The sequence below is a fragment of the Notolepis coatsorum genome (assembly GCF_963971535.1).
Source record: "Notolepis coatsorum genome assembly, chromosome: 2".
NCBI lineage: Eukaryota > Metazoa > Chordata > Actinopteri > Aulopiformes > Paralepididae > Notolepis > Notolepis coatsorum.
The window spans coordinates 65758260-65785848 of NC_140166.1; the positions used below are offsets into that span (position 1 = coordinate 65758260).

Consider the following 27589-nt stretch of genomic DNA (forward strand, 5'->3'; position numbering starts at 1 on the left):
TATTGTTCAAATAGTTATGGTATTGTTTAAATAGCTCTGGTATTGTTTAAAGAGCCATGGTATTGTTTAAAGAGATCTTGTATTGTTTAACGAGTTATGTTATAGTTTAAAGAGTTCTGTTATAGTTTAAAGATATCTGGTATTGTTTAAATAGTTCTGTTTTAGTTTAAAGAGCTCTGGTATTGTTCAAAGAGTTATGGTATTGTTTAAAGAGTTATGGTATTGTTTAAAGAGTTATGGTATTGTTTAAAGAGTTCTGGTATTGTTTAAAGAGCCATGGTATTCTTTAAAGAGCCATGGTATTTTTTTTTAAGATCTGGTATTATTTAAAGAGCTCTGGAATTGTTTAAAGAGTTCTGTTATAGTTTAAAGAGTTATGGTATTGTTTAAAGAGTTATGGTATTGTTTAAAGAGATCTGGTATTGGTTAAATAGCTCTGGTATTGTTTACAGAGTTCTGGTATTGGTTAAAGAGTTCTGGTATTGTTTACAGAGTTCTGGTATTGGTTAAAGAGCCATGGTATTGTTTAAAGAGTTCTGGTATTGTTTAAAGAGTTCTGGTATTGTTTAAAGAGTTCTGTTATAGTTTGAAGAGCTCTGGTATTGTTTGAAGAGCTCTGGTATAGTTTGAAGAGCTCTGGTATTGTTTAAAGAGTTCTGGTATTGTTTAAAGAGTTCTGGTATTGTTTAAAGAGTTCTGTTATAGTTTGAAGAGCTCTGGTATTATTTGAAGAGCTCTGGTATAGTTTGAAGAGCTCTGGTATTGTTTAAAGAGCCATGGTATTGTTTAAAGAGTTCTGGTATTGTTTAAATAGCCATGGTATTGTTTAAAGAGTTCTGGTATTGTTTAACGAGTTCTGTTATAGTTTGAAGAGTTATGGTATTGTTTAAAGAGTTATGGTATTGTTTAAAGATATCTGGTATTGGTTAAAGAGCCATGGTATTGTTTACAGAGTTATGGTATTGTTTACAGAGTTATGGTATAGTTTAAAGAGCTCTGGTATTGTTTAAAGAGCCATGGAATTGTTTAAAGAGTTCTGGTATTGTTTAAAGAGTTCTGGTATAGTTTGAAGAGCTCTGGGCCCTCATTTATCAAGTTTCCTCAGAAAATGTTCTATTTCCACACGTAAGCACAGAATTTAGAATGTGTGCACTCACAAAAAAAACGGGATTTATCACCCGTGCGTACACAGGTCCTACGCACACCTGTCATGATAAATATCACCTTGCTTCTACGCTAAGGCTCGTGCACACTTTCACGTATTTGCATACCAAAACCGCCCCGATTAACCATATACGGTAATGGAACACCCCCATGAAATGTGGAAAAATGGACTAAACCGAGGGAAGCGTGTTATCAGACAGGCTGACCGCTGACAGACGTGTACACGTACGGTGATGTCGGATATGATATCTATTAACCATTGCTGCCTGGGCAGCGCAAACACTAATAAAGACCGTGCTGGAATATGACTGCCTTTTTCCGTTTTGTTTGATTAATACCCAGGGATTAAAGTTCTCCTCAATTTTATTCCAAATCGCGACGGATTTTCCGTCAATTTTCTACCTGCTGCATATGATTTCTAGAGGCATACAATCTATTTTGATGTCAGTATTGGGTAGCCTATATAAACAATAATACGAGAGCATATACAAGAACAATGAATCTCACTGCCATGTATGATGTAGCCTGCCTATGTGATCAATACAAACTGAATTCCATCATGTTTGTGTGCGGGAGCTCACAAGGCTGTTGTCACAATGGGTGGTACAGTAATAACAGTCTACACAATATCACGATGGACCATGCCATGTAGCCTATGTTCTATTATGACATGATCTGTGACGACAAATGTTCTAGAATGTTTGATTATGACACCATACTCTGACAGCATGCCTATGATCAATAAAAACGCGAACTTGAATCCCATCATCATATTTACATAGTCTGTCCACTATCTTTATTACTTTGTTATTCCCCCCCCCATCTATGTAAAGCGACCTTGCATGGGTCTCTTGAAAGGCGCTATGTAAAATGAAGCTATTATTATTATTGTTGTTGTTATTATTATTATCATGTCTGTGTGCTGAGCTCAGTGAAGTTTCAACGGAGTGAGGTAATCTATTCTAATCAACAAATTGAAGTAGAAAGCATTCCGTTGTGGCCAATCTTATTTGGAAACATGACACAAAATAATGTCGCTTTTTATTTGAAACAATATTTAATGGCGTTTGGAGGTGGGTGTTCTGCTTCTGCCCCCCGTGCCAAACAAGCAAGCCAACCTCTTGTTCCCGCATGAGCCCGTTATAATTACACTACTGTCGCTATTTTACAATGAACTATAATGAATTACGGGTCATACAGAAGTTGAACACGCCAGTGTTGGAAGTAATGCACGGAAGCTTATTTCCGCGTTGAAACTAATGCATGAACTGAGGAGCGCTTATGCGTAGTAACGATATTCTACCACTGGGCGTCAGCTAAGCATGCTCAGAGCTGTGCGTAGACATAAGCACAAAGTCAAGCACAAGTTCAAATTGATAAATCCCACACTTTGCTTAGAAATGGTCGTACGGCTTAAGCACATATCTGTGCGTATGTCACGTTGATACATGAGGGCCCTGGTATTGTTTGAAGAGTTGTGTCTCTCTGATCGGCAGCTATTTCCTGTGGAATCCCCCCGTCACCTGGCAACGGCACCTTCCATGGTTACCTGTACACTGTTGGTAGCCAGGTGACCTACCACTGTAACCACGGCTACCACCTGGATCCTGGCGTTTCCATGACAACAGTGTGTCTGGAGGATGGAACCTGGAGTAACGTCGCCACGCCCCCAAAATGTATACGTGAGTATCCTATGACATCACTAAAACAGTCAGTCAAGCAGTCAGTAAATCATACCAATCAATCCAAATGATCAATCCATGCCAAAGCTATAGATGCTGTATGTAAATGGTGAAAGACACTAGCGGCTGCATAACTTGCACGCCGGTTAGGGTACCTTATGTATACTGTACCTGTGTATACTGTACTGCCTATTTTAGTTTTTCTACTGTACTATAATTGTATTGCCTGTATTATGTCTTCTACTATTACCCTGCCCATACCTGTACCTCCCCTCCCCCCTCCTCCATGCTGCTATGATGCCTGAATTTCCCCAAGGGGATCAATAAAGGAATATCTTATCTTATCTTAAGACTCACACCCGCAGCCATGCTGATTTGGCAAAATGACAACAAACAGCTTTTAGTCAGGGTTTCTCCGTAGATCCCTGTTGTAACTGTCTAGCACCACAGCTCAACCAGGTAGGGGGGCAACGGGATTCAGCGGGTATTGCTGATTGGCTCAAATACATTGTGTTTACAAGCAAGGCACCCATCTATACACCATGTATCCCATCATATTATTAAAACAGTCAGTCAGTAAATGTAGCATCATTTCATTTCATTTTATTTCAAACCTTTATTTAAACTCGAAAGGCCACTGAGGTGTCCCTCATTTACGGTCACGTCGAGGGTACATACAGAGTTAGGCAAAAAAGGCATGTAAAATCACACAGCATATAAAATCATAACAATAAGACAAGTAAGGATAACAATCAATTAAAACACGTACAACTTGATTGACGAAGGTTGGCGATCAAGGTTTTAAACTCTGCAACAGAGGGGAGAATCTCAAGCTTTAAGGACTGTTGGAGTTCATTCCATGAGCTAGAGGGTCATCATAGCAAAATGCAGATTTACCCTGTTCTGAGCAAACTGGACCTTAAGGACCAGCCAGTCACTAGAACGGATTCCATAGGTTCCAAAATTAAATTCCAATAATGATGTACTGTAGTATATTCCTATATTCAATTGCATATAGTATACTATCTACATCCTGATCTGCAATGGATACTTTTTAGAACTGTATATAGTCATCTTTATTTTAGTCATCTTATTTTATTCTATGCTAAATGTATTGTATTGCACTGCACACTTTTTATAACTGTATATACAGTAGTCATCTTTATTTTAGTCATCTTATTTTATACTATGCTAAATTTATTGTATGGCACTGCACACTTTTTAGAACTGTATACAGTAGTCATCTTTATTTTAGTCATCTTATTTTATTCTATTCTAAAATTATTGTATTTTTATTACTGGAAGCTGCTATTGTCACAATATACCACAATCATTTGATTTTCACTCTTCTTGCTGTAAAGTACTGAAATAAGTGACAACAATAAAGGAATCTGAATCTGAATAAGGAGGTAGCTTACCAGTAAGGGCCTTAACCTGTTCCACCCCAGGTGAAAATCTGCATAAAATGTATACCTAGGTAAATGGAATATTGCTCCACTTCTACAAGGGCTATTTGCATATTCTTGGTATCTAGGAACATCTATGGACCTCAATGAATGTATTCTCAGTGTCAGAAATATTGTGTCTATTACTAGGCTTGCTTAAATTGTGATGAAACAATGGAAAATATGAATTATGATTTTTCTTTTCATCTTTGACAGTGAATAAAACCATGATAATAATGACCAAACTTAAAAAACTGCCACTGAGCTCATTCAGTACCCTCTTGAGATCATGTGTACAAAAGATCTAAGGAAATTAATAAAGGGAAGATGATCAAATTGAAGGTTCTGTATATACAGTACTGAATTCTCCCATCCGGACCAATGCAATTTGAAATATGAATATAGAATATATGCTTATACATTACCTTATTATAGCCAATTCGCACATTTATATATATATATACATATAGTATCTTTCAAATGGCCGAGTTCAATTTGGATATAGTATCACCAGGCTTGCATAATAACAGATACTGATATTTACTGTAATCGACTGTAATATTTTATTTCCCCCACAGTGTAACCATATTGAAACTAATTTCAGATCTAATTCTTCCTACATGTTAACAATAGTGTGGAGAAACTGACTGCGTTTCAATATTTGTCAAAAACGTTACCTTTTGTAGCTTATTATCGCGAATCATAACAATTATTGATATGATTCATTCAGAACGCTGAACTTTGAACCACCATAGTGGACCATAGGAAGTGTAGATTGGAGAAATTCAAACGCTGGCAGATAGCTAGCGATGTCCTCTTCAAAATTGCCGCAAAAAGATTCCAATTCCCATGGTTCAACATTTCCATATCCGGTTCCGGGTCAAAAAAACGAGTGCACATAAAAAACTTAAAGATATAAATACACTTTTAACCTATTGCTAAACTATTGCCAACCTAACGTTTTACATTCTACATGTATTTGTGACATAGTAGTGATAATAATACTTGAAAACGGTTGATTTTAAAATCACAAATTATTTTCCATCTTCATAAAAATATAATAATAATTTAATAAGGTCAAAAGGGGTCGGTACCGACCAAACGAACAGATACCAGTGTTTGTTGCGCCTCAGTGAAAGACTGCCTGAAGCAGGATGTATCTGCTTGTGTTCTGACCCACCAGCCATCCAGTGTCCCAGCGTGGACGGCATGCTCTCCGATCACATGACCTACCGCCTGATCTCCGGCTGTCTGGCGGAGTATCTCTCCATGGTGATGCTGGAATGTCATGCGGGCTACAATCTGGGGGCGGGGCACAGAACTCTGCGTTGCCTTGCCAACGGTACCTGGGAGGGAGCTGAGGAACCGGCTACCTGCAAGAGTAAGAACACGCACGCACGCACACGCACGCACGCACACACACACACACACACACACACACACACACACACACACACACACACACACACACACACACACACACACACACACACACACACACACACACACACACACACACACACACACACACACACACACACACACACACACACACACACACACAAACACGTCAAGAAGGGATTAACGTCATAAGGATTCGTACTCTGTGCCGTTATCGATTTGGCTGATCGATTTAATTATGTACGGACTCCCACGTCAATTCCTTTTGACAGCTGTTGTTTGGTTAAAGAATCTCCATCGTTTTAATGCCGAGTGTAAAAAGTTAGTACATTATATTAGATTATATTATATTACATTACATTAGATTCAAATGTATTGTCATCATACAGCACCGTTACAGTGCAAGTGTAGCAGTTAAGTGCAACAGCAATATACAATGTACACATGTGGTTAAACTGGGTATAAAATATCCAAGTTAGTATTACTGAGTGTAGTGCTAATCAGATGTATGTACATAGTTGTATTATCTAAATAGAGGCAGTATGACTACTCCTGGTCAGCAACCTAACTAGTAAGAGTAGGATCTGTACATATATAGATATTGTAAGGGACTATTTAATAGAGCATCTGTGCAGTACTGTAATGGTCTTGAATAGAACATTTACATTTACATTTACATTTTTTACATTTGGTAATTTAGCTGACCCTTTTATCCAAAGCGACTTACAAGTTTTGTCAGCAGGAAGGGTACAACTCTGTCAGCTGAGTAACAATGAGCATCTGTGCGGCACTGTAATGGTCTGGAATTGAGCATCTGTGCGGTACTGTAATGGCCCATCAGACGCTGCTATCAGTCCCTTTTCTGTCAGTAGAAATAATTCTTCCCACGGCACGCACGGTTCCCTGCATGGGCTATATGTAATTGTGGTCATTCATGTCGCTCACTCGCTCACTCACTCATGGGTTGGCATTTTGTGAGGGGCTCTTCGCTAGACACGTGCGCGGCTGCCTCTAGTGACGCCTTTTTCTCTGCGTCTCCACCTAAATCATCACTATCTCGCTTTCAATTTGTGCTAATCTGACGAAACTGACCTTTGGAACAGAAAAGAAAAGATGATCAGAGTGTCGAACGGTACATTCAAATACAATGAAGACATGCTAGTTAGTGCCTTTGGTCTGGGGGCATTTTACGAAAGCGGGACCGTTTCTACAGTAAATGTGACCTATTCAATATCTATAGGTTACAGAGCATTCGTAGCAGTCTTATTTCATATGCATTGTTGAGATATATCTACAGTATATTTCATATGCATTGTTAAGATATATATGTAACGGTTGTGACAACGTCACCTCAAACTTCAATGCCCCGAGTGGGAGTCGAACCCCGGTCTCTCCCACGCCGCGGGCAACAACACAGACCGCTATACCAAGAGGTGAATTCACTTCTAAGTGCTGGATCTATGCGTCTTTTGAGGATGTGAGAGTGAGTTTAACCCATAGCACCGCTACTCACCCCAGCCCTTCTTGACTGGGCTTCACGATACACGAGACATCCGTTACATATATACAGTATATTTCATATGCATTGTTAAGATACACCTACAGTATATGTCATATACAGTACATTTTTAAGATATACCTACAGTATATGTCATATTCATTATTGAGATATACCAACATCCAACAGTATATTTCATATTCATTGTTAGGATACACCTACAGTCTATTTCATATTCATTATTCAAGTATATCTACAGTTATTGATCATTCCATAGCAGAGACTCCAATCAAATGCAATATGATCCACGGTCTGGAAAACCTTTTGAATGTGTGAGTGAATGGATGAATGTGAGGAACAAATTGTAAAGCGCTTTGGATAAAAGAGTTACATTTACCATGTAGGCTCCTCCCCTGAAACTCATATCTCAATCAGCAGTCCCTTAATATACACATACAAGAAAAAGGCCAATGGCAATATCCAAAAATACATAGATCTCAATTAAATGATGTACATACAAGCTTACACATATGAGTACATGCTTACCAACTGTTGGCCTGTTTTATTGCAAGACTACTATCACCGACCCTTGAATGGCCCTTCTAAGGGCTCTCTCCTCCACATTGCCTGTGGTGCATTTTTTCTTATTGCTAGGTTTTAGGGAGTTTTTCCTTACCTTTGCGTGGGGTATGTCTGGGAGTGTTGCATTTATTTTGCATTTATTTTAAATGTGTTGAACTTTATGGTGTTTTTGTTTTGTTCTTGATTTATTGTGATGTTTCTTCTTGACTTGTTTAAAGAAAACATGTCCGGCCCATGGGGACATTAACGTGTGTTATCGGGCCTTACAAATAAATTAGATTTGATTTGATTTATATACAACATTTCCGCATTTACATCATATAAATACATTCAGATACACAGCAGGCAACAACATATTCCATATAACCATGTATTACATAATAGCCTATCAATGTTACTTTAACATCACCCTCCTCATAAATAACAATTGGAAAATCCACCTACTCCCTTTTTTTAAGAATACAGGCGTCTCTATCTCCTCCTCGAGGAGGAGACTTCAGCACTTCAAGCCCTCATCTCATAATTGAAATGTCTGGCAATCGATGCCTTCTGATTATTACTCCTGCCAGAGCTCTTTCTGATTGGTATCCTGTGTAATAAAGTCCACATGGGCATGTTAACATATTGTAGCGACCCTGAGTTTGGGGGTCATGAGAACAGCCTCTCCCTGAATGTCAGCTAAATGAAAGAGATGATTGTGGACTTTAGGAGGTCGGGGGCCAGGGACTACAGCCCCCTCAGCATTGACGGGGCACCGGTCAAGAGAGTGAGCTTTTTTTTTTTTTTTTTTTTATCCACTTTTTCCTCCTCCTGTTTTTTTCTGTGTTTTTCTCCCATCCCAATTTAGTGGTGCCAATTCCCCCTCCCCTTCCTGGTCGTTGCTCGCATGTGAAACTGGTCGGTCTAGGGAGGGTTGATAGATACTATCGCATGTCCACTCCGATACATGCAGAGTCAGCCAGCCACTTCTTTTCACCTGCCAGCGCGGACTCTCAGTGGCGAGGTGTAACGTGTGGGAGGCTCACACTACCCTCACCATCTCCCTTCCTCGCTGTGCAGGTGCCCTGACCGACCTGTAGGGGTCGCTGTTTACAACGACCAGATTACCACCAACCGGCTTCCCTCCCGCTGACTCTGCCAATTGAGCCAGTATGACGGCCGGCCAAGCCGGAGGCAACGCTGACAGCCGGATTCAATACCAGTGTCTCACGCATTGGTGACGAGCGCTTAGTCCGCTGCGCCACCCAGCCACCCCCGAGAGTGAGCAGTTTTAAGTACATCAGAGTCCACATATCCGAGGACTTGACATGGACCTCACACATTGACAGTGTAGTGAAGAAGGCACGGCAACGCCTCTACTTCCTTAGGCGCCTAGGGAAGTTCAAAGTGAGTCAGAAGATCCTCAAGAACTTCTACTCATGCACAATAGAGAGCATCCTGACTGGAAACATTACCTCCTGGTTTGGGAATAGCACCGCACAAGACCGCAGCAGACTACAGAGAATGGCCCATTCAGCCGAGCGCACAATTGGAGGTGGGCTTCCCACTCTCCAGGACGTTTATAACAAGCGTTGCAGGGCCAAGGCTAAGATAATAATCAAAGACTCTAGTCACCCAAACAACTGCCTCTTTGAACTGCTGCGGTCAGGCAAGCACTACCAGAGTCTCATGGCCAGTACAGAGAGACTCAGAAGGAGCTTCTATCCCCAGGCCATCAAGATGCTCAATGACAATGACACTATCATCTACACTCACTGCACACACATCCACATGTACACACTCACTTTAAGCCGCGGGGTGACAGAGGCTGGAGTGCAAGGGCTGGCCTCGGCCAAAGGTATAAGAGGGTGTGGCATCCAGCGTGCTCTCTCTCTGGTTAGTTAACGGCACTATGGGAAGTTCAGAGGCAGTAGTTGGGTACAATGAGAGGTGATGCACCCAGGTTGTATGCTGTAAACCAGAGACTGTAATAAACAACAACATGAGAACTAACTTCCCCTGAGTCGGTGAGTCGTCAATAACGGAGAACGTGAATCCCATGTTTGGTGTTACATGTACTTAATGACATTGCAGATCATATTGGCGGCGTGGCTCAGGGGTAGAGTGGGTCGTCCAATGATCGAAGGGTTGGTGGTTCGAATCCCGCTTAAGCCCATGTCCATCCCACTGCCGTTGTGTCCTTGGGCAAGACACTTAACCTACTTGCCTTGTATGAATGTGTATGCATGTGAATGAATGTTGGTGGTGGTCGGAGGGGCCGTAGGCGCTGATTATTCGCCACGCTTCCGTGAGTCTGCCTCAGGGCAGCTCTGGCTGCAATTGTAGCTTACCACCACCGGTATGACTGTGTATGAACGAATAATGGACTCTGTAAGCGCTCTGGGGTCACTGGGGTGTCACGAAGAGCGCTATATAAATCCAATCCATTATTATTATTATTATTATTATTATTATTATTATTATTATTATTATTATTATTATTATTATTATTATTATTATTATTATTATTATTATTATTATTATTATTATTATTATTATTATTATTATTATTATTATTATTATTATTATTATTATTATTATTATTATTATTATTATTATTATTATTATATTGAATTTCATTGGGGAAAAAAGCATATTCCCTTGAAGAAGCGGTGTGCTAAAAACCCAGTCTCAAACTTCATTTTCCTCAAAGGGGAAGTTCACACAGAAAATATCTATTTAATTTATCCATCCCGATAGTATGAATTTGCAGTAGATATCCGCCATCACTCCAATACAATAGAACTGAATGGCATTGAAAACACATTTGAAAAACATATATAACAATAATTTATTGTTATCTCCATTGTGACATCACCAAAGGCAATCATTTTGAACAGCTTGTTTAGGCTTTTTAATCGGAAGACTTCAAATCATTGGCCAAGCAACAGGCATGACATCTCTCCCCAGCACCTAAATATCATTTCATACTGTCAAATCCATTCAAAGACAAGGCACAACCCGGTTTCCTCAATATGTCCCCTTTACGTTGGTGATATTTGGGATAAAACAGAGCTATATTCTGATTTGCAATGAGTTAGGAACGTACAGTTGTGGCTCTGGCTGTTTGGCGGGCTAGTATTAGGAACTCAGGAACCCCAAGCAGCGGATTTGAACAGTTTGTCCAATTCTCGAAGTCAACTTCCTGTCTGTTGTTGCTACGCAACTACGGCGTGGGGGGGAAAATGCACTCCCGGTACATTGTTTACGCTTCATTTAGTGCAGAAAATGGATCGGAAAGCGGCAAATTAAACATAATCAAGGGTAATTTTCTTCAGTGCATCAAAATGCCAAAGAGCTGCTGTGTGACGTTTTGTACTGTAACAAAATCAAAACTCAAGTTTTATATAATACCAGTTGAGGCATCACAGAGGAAAAAGTGGCTGGCGGCTATCAAGAGGGCACATGTACTGTAGACACAGACGGGAGAGTCGATCAAAGCAGACACTGGTCCCCCAAGTCAAATCATACGTATGTCTGCTCTACCCATTTCATAACAGGTGAGAACAGGTCAGAGGTGTGCTCACATCACCGGAGCAGAAAGGAACGTAATCCTGGTCAGAACAACGGGGCAGACTACAATATATTTGCATTTGTTTGTTAGCCATGCTAGCGATCTAAACAATCAATCCATGCCAAAGCTAGATATGTAAAAGGTGAAAGACTCACACTCACAGCCATGCTGATTTGGCAAAATGACATCCAGCCGATTTAGTTTGAAACAACTATCAGTCAGGGGAGTGCCATGGTTTCTCCACAGACCCCGTCGTATTATTTTAACGCAGCTGCAGTTCGCACAGGTCCGGGGCAACGTAGTCACGTGACTCAGTTGGTATTGCTGATTGGCTCGAACACGGTGGGATTGTATACAGCGAACAGGTCTATAATGTTGTGAAACAGCGACCTCTAGGCACAACAGAGGGCACTGCACATGTTTTAGTTTGTGTCTGTCTGTGGGCTGGATGTAGATGGGTGTGGGGGGTGGGGTTCGCTACTCAGGCTCTACCCAGAGAGGTCTGATGTACAATAGATTAGAAATACTTTTTTTTTTATTATCCCGAGGGAAATTTGACACTGCAAATCACTCAACATTAAACATTTAGACAGAACAGGTCACGAATAAGAATAACAAAACAAGATAAGATAAGAATAGAATAAAATAGAATAAAAATGGAATAAAAATGGAATAAAATATACAGTAAATGGGTAGATGGGTGTGGGGGCGGGGGCGGGGGCGCTACTCAGAGAGGTCTGGAGAAATTCACAGTATAAAAAGTTAATAAATACCAAGCGGGGCTGTTTTGCCTAGACGTCGCTGTTTGACGGCATTACAGAGTATACCTTTATTCAATTATATAATACGGTCTGGCTTTTTATAGAAACAAGTTGACCAAGAACATCTTTTAAATGGTAATTTTTGTTTTTAATGGCATTTATATAACTTGTTTATCCAAAGCGCTTTACAATTTGTTCATCACATTGTACCCGTTCACTCACACGTTCACACACCGACAGCGGAGGCGACCATGCAAGGTGCCGACCTGCTCATCGGGAGGGGAGTTAGGGGTTAGGGGTTAAGTGTCTTGCTCAAGGATACTTCGACACACTGCCCGGGAGGAGCGGGAATCGAACCGGGACCCTCCTGATTACCAGACGGCTGCTCTACCTCCCGAGCCACTCTCACCCACTTTTAAAACTCTATACATTCTGGATCTGAAATTCTTCTGATTACATTACCAGTTTTATGGCTGAAAACATGTGTTTTTACTTCCACTCCCAGTTATTTCATGCGGTGAGCTGCCCTCCCCTCCCTTCGGCACCAAGCTGGGAACGCTGACCACCTTCGGGGCGACGGCCATCTTCACGTGTAACCATGGTTACACCCTGGTTGGGGCACATGTGAGGGAGTGCGGAGCCAACGGGCTCTGGAGCGGAGCAGAGACCAGGTGTTTAGGTATGTTAGATACCGACCAGGTGTTTAGGTATGTTAGATACAGACCAGGTGTTTAGGTTTGTTAAATACAGACCAGGTGTTTAGGTTCGTTAAATACAGACCAGTTGTTTAGGTTCGTTAGATACCGACCAGGTGTTTAGGTTTGTTAGATACAGACCAGGTGTTTAGGTATGTTAGATACCGACCAGGTGTTTAGGTATGTTAGATACAGACCAGGTGTTTAGGTTCGTTAAATACAGACCAGGTGTTTAGGTTCGTTAAATACAGACCAGGTGTTTAGGTTCGTTAAATACAGACCAGGTGTTTAGGTTTGTTAAATACAGACCAGGGGCGGGATCCACAAATAATGGATTGCACGGTGCTAATTGCACCCTTACTTACAATTCATTATGAATTGAAAATGGGGGACCCTGATGCAAACAAGACGAAAGTCTTTCTCTGGTCTGCATCCCCTTAACAATTGTGTGTATTGAGCCGTGCCGCGCAGGTGATCGATTGATTGAAAATTGTATTAACAGATTACAGAATGGGTACAATACAGTACGGCTCAATACACACAATTGTAAAGGGGATGCAGACCAGAGAAAGACTTTCGTCTTGTTTACATCAGGGTCCCCCATTTTCAATTCATAATGAATTGTAAGTAAGGGTGCAATTAGCACCGTGCAATCCATTCTTTGTGGATCCCGCCCCAGGTGTTTAGGTTCGTTAAACACAGACCTGGGCCCTCATTCATCAACGTGGCGTAGGAAATGTTCTATTTCCACACGTAAGCACATAATCTAGAATCAGTGCACGCACAGAAATATTGGGATTCATCAACCGTGCGTACACAGGTCCTATGCTCCTCCGTGTTGATGAATACCACTTTGTTCTACCGTCAATGCTCGTGCATGATTATCCATATATGGTCATGAAAGTGATGAAACACCCCCCATGGGATGTGAAATAATGGACTGACCCGAGCGGAACTCTGAGAAACTTCACAGAGATTGTTCACTGCTGTCGAACCAAGAAGACACAACACGTGTTATGGGATAAATAAAAGGCGGACTTGTAAACGGTGATGTCAGATATCAACGGCTCCCTAAGACCATTGCTGCAATTCTGCCTGGACAGCTCAAAATACTAATAAAGACCGTTCGTTTGACCACTGTTTGGCGTTGGTTGTGTGTCATTATAACCGTGCTGTAATATGAATGCCTTTATTAGTTGTGTTCGATTGGCTATATGATTTTTAGAGGCATCTATTTTGTTGTCGGTATTACCGACAACAAAATAGATGCCTCTAAAAATCATATACTATTAGGTAGCCTATATGAATTACATATAATAGCAGCCATAGCCTACATTATGCAACAGTAACTTGCGCATACCAGTGTATGCGACGGACCAGTGTATACCTTATATCATATCATATTCATATAATAGTTTACTCTATCAGCATACCAGCATGTAATATGTTCTTTGTTAGAACTCAACTCGTTATTATTTTGCACATAGATTGCAGAAATACGGGAACGTTTTGATTTACATTAAAAGGCTTTGACATTGTAAAACTAAATACGTGGAATTCTGTAAGCATAATACAAGTCATATCACCCACACAATATGCTCTGTGTCCAGAGCATGTATGCTTTTCATTCATTTAAGACACATTATTGCAAGGGTTTTGTAATACACATACACCCTGGTGTCATTGCAATGCGTTTTTTATTCTTTCTTATACAGTAAAAAGGGGGAAGAACACTATATCGTGGGTGTTCATATGACTTGTATTCTGCTTACAGCTTCGAAATTCCACTTGTTTTGTTTAACGTAAAGCCTTTTAAATATAATCAAAACGTTCCCATGTTTCTGCGGTCTGTGCGCAAAATAATAACGAGTTGAGCTACGCGGAGCGCAGTCAGTCAGTACACCCCGTATATTCCGATAACGCTATATAAACCATGCTGCATTCATTCTGAGAGAAAGATCTATTATTCCAAATGCTATTTATAGGGTTTTGACCATAATTACACTACTGTTGCTATTTTACAATGAACTATAATGAATTACGGTTCATACAGAACATGCCAGTGTTGAAACTAATGCACAGAAGCTCATTTCCTTGTTGTAATAATATATTCTACCAACGGGCGCCAGGTACGCATGGTCCGAGCTGTGCGTAAATATAAGCACGAAGTCAAGTTCAAGTTGAAATTGCTGAATCCCACTCTTTGCTTAGAAATGGTCGTACGCACAGGTTAAGCACAAATCTGTGCGTAAGACACGTTGATGAATGAGGGCCCAGGTGTTTAGGTACGTTAAATACAGACCAGGTGTTCGTTAAACACAACATAACGTTAAGCATAACAATGTACTGTTTTGACACCAAGCCCTGGAGGCCGCCCACACCCATCATACCAGTGTATTTGTCAAAGTTGTAGTAAGGGGCTGTGCTTACCTTGGAATCTCACATTAAAGGGATAGTTACCCTGTGTCCTACTTAACAATGCTTCCTTTCTCCATGCACGATCCATGCTGTTCTTCATACTAGCTCCGACTAATTAGCCACACGATAATGCAAAGTCATTGGGGTCAAGCTCCCGTCTGTACGAGCTGACTGAGGCTCACTGGAAATGATCCCACACCGCGCACACAGTAGATTTCAGTGAGCATCTGTCAGCTTGTATACAGACAGGAGCTTGACCCCATTGACTTTGCATAACCAACGTGCCAGAGCTAGTATGAGGCGTGAGGAACAGCATGGACTGTACCGAGCAAGGACTCTCGATCAGCATCATCATGTCTGTCTGTCTGTCTGTATATGTATACATAATGTCTGTATCTATCTATCTATCTATCTATCTATCTATCTATCTATCTATCTATCTATCTATCTATCTATCTATCTATCTATCTATCTATCTATCTATCTATCTATCTATCTATCTATCTATCTATCTATCTATCTATCTATCTATCTATCTATCTATCTATCTATCTATCTATCTATCTATCTATCTATCTATCTATCTATCTATCTATCTATCTATCTATCTATATATATCTATCTATCTATCCTAGCGGGCCACTGTGACTCTCCAGATCCCATAGTCAACGGTCACATTAGTGGAGATGGTTCTAGTTACCGGGATACGGTGGTGTACCAGTGCATGCTGGGATACCGGCTGATCGGGACGTCAGTCAGAATCTGCCAGCAGGATCACCGATGGTCTGGAGTCACTCCTGTCTGTGTCCGTAAGTAAATTTTTTTTTTTTTTACATTGCGCTTTTATCCAAAGTGACTTACAAGTTCAAGTCAGCAGGAAGGGTACAACTCTCAACTTTCCTTTTTTTTATCTACTTTTTCCTGTGATTTTCCTCCCCATCCCAATTTACCTCTCGTGCCAATTATCCCTCACCTGTCCTGATCGTTGCTCGCATATGCCCCCCACTGGCTGGTTGTAGGGAGGATAGAAGCCTTGCATCACATGTCCACTCCGATACATGTTGAGGCAGCCTGTCACATCTTTTCACCTGCCAGCGCGGACTCTCATTTGGCGAGGAGTAACGTGTAGGAGGCTCACACTACCCCCGCCATTTTCCTGACATTGCTGTGCAGGCGCCCCAACCGACCTGTAGGAGTCGCTGTTCACAACGACCAGACTACCACCCTTCGACTTCCCACCCGCTGACTCTGCCAATTGAGTTAGTATGACGGCCGGCCCAAGCCGGAGGCAACGCCGACAGCCGGATTCGAACCCGTTGTCTCTTGCGTTGGTGACGAGCACAATGTCCGCTGCGCCACCCAGCCGCCTTAGGGTACAACTCTGTCAGCTGAGTAACAGTGTTCATCAAACAGTGCTGAAACGTGGGCGCTGCAGTGTTGAGTGCATAGCAGTAGAGACATGTATGTCATGCATGTTATGATGAATTGAAAATGGGGGACCTTGATGTAAACAAGACGAAAGTGTTTCTCTGGTCTGCATCCCCTTAACAATTGTGTGTATTGAGCCGTACTGTATTGTACCCATTCTTCTGCAATCTGTTAATACAATTTTCAATCAATCAATCAATCAACATAATTTAGTAAAGTAGGTAGTAACATAGACAAGTACGATTATTTAGTGGAAGAGTGCACAATAGTACAAGGTTCGTTTCTCTTCGTTTTTTTTCATTTCAGATATTGAAATAACGTTTTTTTTTGTATTTTATTTATTTAAACTGTATTTAGCCAGGTGGACAATCCCTTGAGATCAAGGATCTCTTTTGCGACCTGGCCAAGACAGGAGCATACAAAGTTACAGGCAACACTGATTACAAAAGAGAAACATACAACATGGAGAGGGGAGACGGGTATTTTTATTTGTATTTGTATTTATATATTAACACAGTTAAACAAAAGTAAAAACAATACATAATAAGTTATAACCATTGTGAAGGAGAAGTTAGAAGCCTATAGAGGCTTATCGAGAACTGCCCCTGTTTTATAAAATCAAACATACAAAAAATACAAAAATATACATATTATAAAATACCAGAATACATTCAAAAGATACGTGTTAATACAAACATACATACACACAGTACATACATGAACATACTGTATACTGCGTACATAATAATATATAACAACCGATACATTCATTCACCATCGAACCTACGAGTGATTTAAATCCAGACGGAGTCACCGACTCCTTCAGTTTCAAGTCCCTCTGCAGGTTCTTCCGAGCGCAGGGAGCGGAGAACATGAACGCTCTCGTTCCCATCTCTCTCTCTCTCTCTCTGAGCATTTGGGACCAACAGCAAAGAAAGATACATCTTGAGATCTGAGGCTACAGTCACAGTCTGGTCTCTGTGAGCCGTGTGTGTGCCTTAGGTAGGAGGGAGGTTTACCCAGCTGAGCCCACACTTAGGCCGAGCTGGCCAGCCTGCCCTGGAACACAGTGTACAAGTGAGGAGGGAGGGCTCTCTAGACTGAGATAAACACTACAATAATAATCTAACATGCAGGCGGCTAGGTGGTGTAGTGGGCAAGGCGCTCACCACCAATGCAGGAGACGCTGGGTTCGAGCCCAGCTCTCCGCGTTGCTACCAGCTTGGCTGGTCGTTCATACTAATACAATTGGCAGTGTTAGGGGGTGGGAAGCTGATGGGTGGGGGATCGGACGTTGTGGACAGCGACTCCTACAGGTCGGTTGGTGCGCCTGCGCAGCAGAATCAGGAAGCGACGGGGGCGGCGTGACCCTCCCCACGCAGACCCTCGCCGCTGAGAGATCGCGCTGTGCAGGTGAAAAGATGCGACGGCTACCTCCTCGAGTACCGGAGGGGACACGTGATGCAAGGCTTGGTCCTCACTGCAGCCGGCTTGTGGGAGGCATGGCCTAACAGCGGTCGAGACAGGGGAGGGTAGAATTGGACGATACGAAATTGGGGATGGGAGAAAAATAGAAAATGGGAGAAAAAGTAGATAAAAAAAATTATAATAATCTAACATGCAGAGACCTTGTGCTGATGCATTCATATACAACAGGTCAGTATCTTAACATTGTGCGCAGTATATGTAACTGAAAGGGTTGAGTGCATACAGCATGTAACTGAAAGGGTTGAGTGTGCAGTATATGTAACTGAAAGGGTTGAGTGCATACAGCATGTAACTGAAAGGGTTGAGTGTGCAGTATATGTAACTGAAAGGGTTGAGTGCATACAGAATGTAACTGAAAGGGTTGAGTGCACATTATATGTAACTGAAAGGGTTGAGTGCACATTATATGTAACTGAAAGGGTTGAGTGCATACAGAATGTAACTGAAAGGGTTGAGTGCACATTATATGTAACTGAAAGAGTTGAGTGCACATTATATGTAACTGAAAGGGTTGAGTGCATACAGAATGTACCTGAAAGGGTCTCTGAATATCTGATTGACTTTTTCTATCCGTTTGTTGCCTTTTTGTAATTTATGAGCTCGTAAATAATTCATTAAAACGTGCGTTGTGTGTCTATTTATCATTCTGACTGTCCGCCCTCCTGCCTGTCGTCTAGCCATCACCTGTGGTCACCCTGGTAACCCAGCCAATGGACGGACCAATGGGAGCGAGTTTAACCTCAACGATGTTGTCAACTTCACCTGTAGCCGTGGTCACATGCTCCATGGTAACACACGCGCTCAGTGTCGTCTCAACGGACAGTGGAGCAGCCCCTTGCCTGTCTGCCGAGGTAGAGGACACACACACACACACACACACACACACATATATACACACACATATTTAAACATACACACACACAAACTCGGGTGCACGCACATACCTTACAATCAGGTGTACAGATACACACACACACACACATTAAAACTCACACACATTAACACTCACACACACATGGCGCACACACACACACACACACACACACACGCACGCACACACAGTGCACAGTGAGGAGTCCCTGGAGCAGATGGATGTTAAATAGCTTGTGAAGTGGGGGTTCAGTTATCTCTCTCTGTCTCTCTCTCTCTCCCCCCCCCTCTCTCTCTCTCTCTTCTTTTGCATGATTGATTTGTTTCCTGATGATAATGTATGACGGTGACTCCTCCTCATCATCGACTAGACTGTGTTGTTGTGTCTGTGTCCGCGTGTGACTTTCGAATGATTGTAAACACAACATAGTACTACAGTGATATTCTGATATATCACATTCAGATATATATTTTCCGTGTAAAAAAAGAAAACATTTTAATAATTTTTTTTAAGCGGAGGTTCGAACCCATTCGTTAGGATTCAAATGCCAATGTAACGAATGAAGGTCCGAACGTTCAAACGTTTGGGCGCAGCCCTACAGTAGTAGTCAGATATCTGTATCATGTACACCAGTGGCTACAGCCTTTAGCTGGGTCTGCACCCTCCACCCTGGACTGATTTAAATACAAGTCACGACTGCAGATCCATGGCATTGGCTCACTGTCAACCTACATTATCACCAAGGCTGAGCCATACTGACTAAGAACAGCAGTTAGTTACCGCTGTAATGGATACACACACACACACACACACACACACACACACACACACACACACACACACACGCACGCACGCACGCACGCACGCACGCACACACACACACACACTGTTCTGTTGCAATCTGTTCTATTATATCCTGTTCTATCCTATGTTGTTCTGTTCTATTGTATTATGTTATTCTGTTCTATTCTATAGTATATAATAGAATAGAATAGAAATACTTTTATTATCCCGAGTGAAATTTGACACTGCAAATCGCTCAACATTATAAACATTTAGACAGAACAGGTCACGAATAAGAATAACAATACAAATCAAATTGCCTGAGATAAGAGTAGAATAAAATAGAATAAAAATGGAATAAAATATACAGTAAATAAATACAGTAAAAATATACTGAGGTCTACAGTAGGTGTAATAATGCACAGTGCTGTTTCAAAAGTGAGTCCAGGAAGATGGTAACAGTCACTCTGTGCTCAGTGATGCAGTGAGGCACAGTGATGCATTGTATAGTATGATGGCTGTTGGAATGAAGGACTTTCTGTGCCGTTCAGTGCTGCATTTAGGTAGTGTGAGCCTATAACATGCTCCTCCTGTCAGCCAAGTCTGTGTATAGTGGGTGGGAGGGGTTTTCCCTGATGGCCTGGAGCTTAGCAGTTATGATCAGTTCTGTTCTATTCTATTCTATTCTATTCTATTCTATTCTATTCTATTCTATTCTATTCTATTCTATTCTATTCTATTCTATTCTATTCTATTCTATTCTATGCTATGCTGTGCTGTTCTGTTCTGTTCTGTTATAATATGTTCTGTTATTTTCTGTTCTGTTCGGATCTGTTCTGTTGTGATCTGTTATCACAAGTTCTGTTCTGTTCTGTTCTGTTCTGTTCTGTTCTGTTCTGTTCTGTTCTGTTCTGTTCTGTTCTCATCTGTTCTCATCTGTTCTCATCTCTTCTAGTTGTGAACTGTTCGGACCCAGGCCAGGTGGAGAATGGAGTCCGTCAGTCAGGACTACGTTACCCAGAAGTCTTCAGCTATGGCGTCACAGTGGTAATCCACTGTAAACGAGGCTTCTACCTGCTAGGCTCCGCCCTTCTCACCTGCCAGCATGATGGTCGCTGGGACCGACCAATTCCACGTTGCCTGGGTAAGTATAGTGACAAAGGGAGAGAATATCCAATCCTGGGTAGATTTCTATGTTGGGCCTTTCTGAATTTTTGTTGTTGTGTTCATTGTGTGTGTGTGTGTGTGTGTGTGTGTGTGTGTGTGTGTGTGTGTGTGTGTGTGTGTGTGTGTGTGTGTGTGTGTGTGTGTGTGTGTGTGTGTGTGTGTGTGTGTGTGTGTGTGTGTGTGTGTGTGTGTGTGTGTGTGTGTGTGTGTGTGTGTGTGTGTGTGTGTGTGTGTGTGTGTGTGTGTGTGTGTGTGTGTGTGTGTGTGTGTGTGTGTGTGTGTGTGTGTGTGTGTGTGTGTGTGTGTGTGTGTGTGTGTGTGTCCCATGAGGCGACAAGCTTTATTGTCAGGGAACTGCTGCTTGATAGAAACAGAGAGATTAAAATAGAGAGAGAGGGGGAGAGGGGGTGAGAGAGAGTGGGGAGAGAGGGGGGGAGAGGGGGTGGCAGACAGATAGAGACAGAAAGATGGAGAAAGCAATAGATAGAGATACACAGAGAAAACAGGTGGGGAGAGAAGGACAGAGAGGGAGAGAAACAGGGAGGGGGAGATATATGGAGAGAGATATAGAGAGATGGTTAGAGATAGAGAGAGATGGTGATATATATATAAACTTAGAAAATATGTTGTAATTAAAAATGAGTATTTTACTGAACCTTATGTAATGTTAAACTTAAAGAGAAGACGGAGGTCTCTGTGTGCCCAGTTGAGGGCTGGCACCCTGCCATTGGCTGTGGAAGTGGGTAGATTCCAAGGTAAACCTGAGGAGGAGCGGTTGTGTGTTCTCTGTGATCTGGGAGTGGTGGAGGATGAATATCATTTTGTTTTTTATTGCCCTTTGTACACCGCTTTGAGGAGGGCTTTATTTGAGAAAATTCAAATTGTAAATCCGGATTTGTTTCAGCAGTCTGAGAGTTGTATGTTGAGTTTGTTTTTTTGTGGAGGACATCTTCAGTTTTGCAGGATTTTTGGAGAAAGCATGGCACTTGAGACAAAACACACTATATCCTATATAATTGTATATGAATTCCTCTTGTTTCCTTGGTTACATATAGGGATGTCCGATATTATCGGCCGACCGATATTATCGGCCGATATCGGCAGTAAAATGTGATATCGGAAAATATCGGTATCGGTAAAAAAAAAACAAAAAAAACAATAACAATAACAATAACAATAACAATAACAATATATATATATATATATATTTTTTTACATTTATTTAACCTTTATTTACCCAGGCAAGCAAGTAAGAACCAATTCTTATTTTATTTATTGTCAAAAGTATGCATGTTGGTTTAATTCGAGATATGTAATGTTAATTTTTACTTTTTTAATTATCATATTTTGCACAGATAATGCTTACATTTAGAAAGCCTTTTGAATGCATCCAGTGAAATTATTAGTTACCTGAAATTATTCAGTTTTTTTGGGGGGAAACCCTGCATATATCGGTATCGGTTGATATCGGTATCGGTTGATATCGGTATCGGAAAAATTAAGAGTTGGACAATATCGGAATATCGGTATCGGTAAAAAAGCCAATATCGAGCATCCCTAGTTACATACATTGCTTACAGCTTGTGTTATATTACGTTTTATTGTATTTTCTTTTTCTTGTGGCCATCTTGGTCTATATGTCATTCGTCAAGTATACTATTTATTATATACTTATGTGTCTTGTGTGTGTGTGTGCGTGTGCGTGTGCGTGTGCGTGTGTGTGTGTGTGTGTGTGTAGCTATCTCCTGTGGGGACCCCGGCGTGCCTCCTAACGTGGTGGTCTCCGGGACTCGCAGTTGGACCCACAGCTCAGTGCTGCAGTACTCATGTCTCCCAGGGGGGGTGCTGGTGGGCAACGCCACCAGATACTGTCAGGAGGATGCGCAGTGGAGTGGAGCGCCACCTTACTGCACCGGTGAGAAGTACAGCCACTGCATTCACATGCATAATACATTTGCTGCCCTACATCTCACCTAGGGCACGAAATATAGGAGGGTCTATGCCAAGGGGCGGCCCTGTACTTCCAGATGTGCAGATGTGAGCAAGCAGCGAGGTACAGTAGCTGCTTCCTTATCGCTACCTCTGTAGATGTTTCTCGCATTTCCTCTCTTCTAAATAACTGAGTTATTGCTTATATACATCTTGTAGGGTGGGACATGTACTTTTTATTAGTGCTGTCAATAGATACAAAAAAATCATGGAATTAATGTAAAATCAACACAAAGAAAGTATATTTAGATTCAAAGACTATTTTAATAGCTTTCTTTGAATACATAGTTTCTCTCCTGTGAAATACAAATGTTCAACAAAACCATCAACATTGACTCAGCTAGACCTATTTCTTATATCGGGGGGGGGGGGGGGCTGAAATTGAACACTTTTAACTCCATAGATTAATCTAGATTAATTTACTTTAATGCTTTAAATAATTTTAATTAATCTCCAAAGTTAAAGCATTAATTTTGACGGCCCTACTTTTTATTAAAATACAAAAACGATAGCTACTTTATCCCAGTAGAACATGTTCAAGTTTCACGTTCACATGATCTACATGCTATTGTTTTGTGAGCAATAATTGTAATTGTAATTGTAATTGTGTGTGTGTGTTCTTCCAGGGGTCAGTCCAGGGGTGTGTGGCGATCCCGGCATGCCCCCCCACAGTTCCCGGCTAGGAGGGGAGGAGTTTAAAACCAAGAGCCTATTGCGTTTCAGCTGTGAGGCGGGCTATAACCTGATTGGCTCGGCAGAGAGGACCTGCCTCCCCAATGGAACCTGGGGTGGCACCCAGGCTGTCTGTCAAGGTGGGTAACCGTGGCAACTATCAATCGTTAGACATCCACACCTTGTGAAGCTTGACCCTACAACGGAGTACCTAGAGGTTCCATCAATAACACTTTATTTAAAACCCGACTCTATAACAGAGAACCTAGAGGTGCCATCAATAACACTTTATTTAAAACCTGACTCTATGATAGAGTACCTAGGTCCTAGAGGTTCTATCAAATCAAATCAAATTTATTTGTAAGGCCCGACACACGTTAATGTCCCCATGGGCCGGACACGTCTTCAGTTTTTTCAAAACTGTGAGTCTGTATATTCTAGGGATGGACTGATACATTATACTGGCAGACAACCAGCCAACATAGCACAGTCAGTGTCGGTCAGATTGTATTTATTTAGCCGATATTTTAATTGCCATTTTTGTGACGCTTTCAGTGGAAGTGTGTTGCTTAGTAAGCACCAAGTGAACAGGACTTAAAAGAACACGCCTTATCGTCTTCTCCAGAGAGAGACAAGAAGATAGATACCAGTTTCCTCTCTGTGCGTTCAGTAGAAAGCTATCTAGGCTGCATGTTAGCCTACAGATGCAGCCATTCGTTTTCCTAACCATTTTGCCGTGACGAGCGCACGGTGGTCTAACGGCATGGGAATTAATTAGGAAACCAGGTTGCTGTTCTGTTTTATGCCGCCAGGAGGCGCAAAGTCGACGGGCGGCTGTCTGTCCTAATCACTGCGTGCCTTTGTGTTGATAACAGGCGAGCCACTGTCAACATTGGCATGCCGCGAGACTGACTATTACTGAGCGAGAGAGAGAGAGAGAGAGAGACTTGTTTATTCAAGTTAGCTATACAGTATATAATATGGCCACTAGACATATTCTCTCTGTCACAATTGAAATCACATTTCTCCGTCGCGCAAAAGAGGAAATGCACATTCAACGCACAGAACAAAATGTGATGCCATTGTAACAAACGTGTTGGCACCCTGGGTTAACGATGAGGTGAAGAGATATCATGTTGAACTTGTTGTTGTAAGTTAGAACTGTCCTAGTTGTCTCTCGCTATTACTGAGCGAGAGAGAGAGAGAGAGAGAGAGAGACTTGTTTATTCAAGTTAGCTATACAGTATATAATATGGCCACCAGACATATTCTCTCCGTCACAATTGAAATTGCATTTCTCCGTCGCGCAAAAGCTGTTTTCTTTTACATTGAAAAATTGCCACTTCTGCCTCTGTGCCTCACTTTCGGTGACATACAGTACTCAGCTATGAATGAAAATACGCCGGTAAAGTTGCTAAGCTAGCGAACATATTTGCATTCCTTATTCAATTAAGTAACGTTATGTTTTCAGAAGAGGAAATGCACATTCAACGCACAGAACCAAATGCGATGCCATCTTTGGACACATCTATAAGAATTTGCATACAGGGATTAAGGACATGCTTAGCACAATGAATGGAAGCGGACATGGCCGGTTAGCCTTCGGGAAAGGTGTTAGTTGGACAATGCCTAGGCCAGGGCTATTCAACTAAATTGTTCAGGGGGCCACATTGTCAGAAACCCAAGGCGCCAGGGGCCGGACTGCCACGGCGCCTCCCCGTGCTATGAATATATGTACACTTGACACAACACGCAACCACATTTTCACAACTTTTATTTAACTACATTGCAAAAGTAGTATACTTTTCAAAAAAAGTGCTTAATTTATGTGCCACATCTGCAACATCTCCTGCAGAAAGTGCTTCATTTATGACTGTGCAACAACTGCAACATCTCCTCTTCAACATTTCAATATAAAAATAAAATAAAAAACAAACAAGTGCATGATGTGCATCTGAACATTCTAACATCAACACTTGAACAAAAAAACACATTTATAGTGCAGCTGAGCTTATGAAAAAGTGCTTCATGTCTGTGCAACAACAGCAAATCACAGCATCTTATTAGCACTTATTGTCCACTCTTAACTCTCAAACATCAGGGGGGTGGGGGGCAGACAGGCCTAGCCTACATACACACATCTAATGAGAGCGATTGCACTTCTTTGACTGGGCAATGGCAGAGAAAGAGGGTTCATAGGAAGTGAGGGATACCCGCAAACAGTGATGCAAATGCTCATTTGTCAAGGAGGCACGTTACTTGTTTTAATGGCATTAAATCCGCAACACCTCAACCCTGGACACCTTCAAATCCGCTGTAAAAACACACCTCTTCACCAAGGCTTTCCCCATCAGTTAGTTTTAGATTAAATTAGGTCCATTATCCCCTACTTTCCCTCATCCCCTCTTCCCCCTCCCCCCCTACTTTCCTTGCCCTATTTTTTGTCCTGATTGTAAAGCGACCTTGGGTTCTATGAAAGGCGCTATATAAATTTGATTTATTATTATTATTATTATTATTATTATTATTATTATTATTATTATTATTATTATTATTATTATTATTATTATTATTATTATTATTATTATTATTATTATTATTATTATTATTATTATTATTATTATTATTATTATTATTATTATTATTATTATTATTATTATTATTATTATTATGTGAGAGAAACTGGATTCACAGGTGTATGTTGAGCCAAACATTGTTAGCACAGATATTGCCAGCGTTTTTATTTTGGGGAATGTCTTGACATGAATACACTTTATCCAAAATGTTGTGGTGGATTCATTCTCAAGTGCCTGCTTCAGAGCAGATGATGCTTGCATGTCAATTATTTCAAGTTGCAGGAGACCTTCATCAATGTGAAGTGATGCAAGGAACTCTTGTCCTTTTGTGGAAATAGCAGCTACATTGGCAAATGGGTTGCTCACAAAATGCATCAATTCTCTGGACATGTCAAATTCATCAAATCGACTTGCAATGTTTTCCCTCAATTTATCAATGAAATATGTCATTAATTGAGTGACTTTTGGCTCAATTGTGCGTGTTAACGTTGACACGAAAATAAAAAAGTAAAAAAATAAAAATAAAATATAAAAAAAGGATTTTTTTTTTTTTTTTTAATATATTTTTTTTTATTATCATGTAATCTTTGGCGGGCCGGTCAGAATCATCCCGCCAGTTGAATAGCCCTGGCCTAGGCTAACCGGTCATGTCCGCTTCCATTCATTGTGCTAAGCTAGGCTAACATGCAGCAAGATAGCTTTCTACTGGACGAACAGAGAGGAAACCGGTATTTTTGTCTCTCTCTGGAGAAGACAGTAAGCTAATTTACCCAAATGTTAGTGTGTTCTTTTAAGAACAAATACACTTCAGTTACTATCTCCTTTACCTGACATGGTCATGTCCTTTATTTGTTACAGGGAATGTTGTTATGAAACCACCCTAGCCATGAAGCGCTGAACCTGTTATGTACCTTTGCGTTTGCTCTGGAACCACATAAAATAGATATGTAACCATAGACAACATGTGTGCGTCCGCGGAAAAACAGCTGTGTAGCCACAGACCACAGCTTCACGTTTCCAGTCTGATCACCACCTAATCCATTATAGTCCCATCCAGTCCGGAGCAGTCGAGTCCAGTCCGGGGTTTAGTGGCAATCTGACAGTTGATCAATGAGTTTGATTATCAAACTCTGGCCTGGCTGATGGAGTGTGTGTGTGTATTTTGTGTGTGTGTGTGTGTGTGTGTGTGTGTGTGTGTGTGTGTGTGTGTGTGTGTGTGTGTGTGTGTGTGTGTATATGTGTGTGTGTGTGTGTGTGTGTGTGTGTGTGTGTATGTGTGTGTGTGTGTGTGTGTATCTGTGTGTGTGAGTATGTGTGGGTGTGTGTGTGTGTGAGTGTTTGTCTGTGTGTGTGTGTGTGTGTGTGTGTCTCTCTGTGTGTCTCTGTGTGTCTCTGTGTGTGTATTTGTGTGTGTGT

The 27589-nt window shown here is 41.3% G+C and overlaps 1 protein-coding gene across 1 annotated transcript in view; it reads left to right on the forward strand.

Moving 5' to 3' along the window:
* Positions 1-27589, forward strand: part of LOC311223412 (CUB and sushi domain-containing protein 1) — a gene marked incomplete at both ends in the record, with an annotated part of 179579 nt that overhangs the window by 77659 nt on the left and 74331 nt on the right. Inside the window, 8 exons of the mRNA XM_084308200.1 lie at positions 2661-2846; positions 5475-5672; positions 12592-12765; positions 15835-16008; positions 18793-18966; positions 20725-20913; positions 22675-22851; positions 23552-23737. Coding sequence (XP_084164326.1) covers positions 2661-2846; positions 5475-5672; positions 12592-12765; positions 15835-16008; positions 18793-18966; positions 20725-20913; positions 22675-22851; positions 23552-23737 — 1458 coding nt within the window. The remainder of the gene's footprint in view (positions 1-2660; positions 2847-5474; positions 5673-12591; positions 12766-15834; positions 16009-18792; positions 18967-20724; positions 20914-22674; positions 22852-23551; positions 23738-27589) is intronic.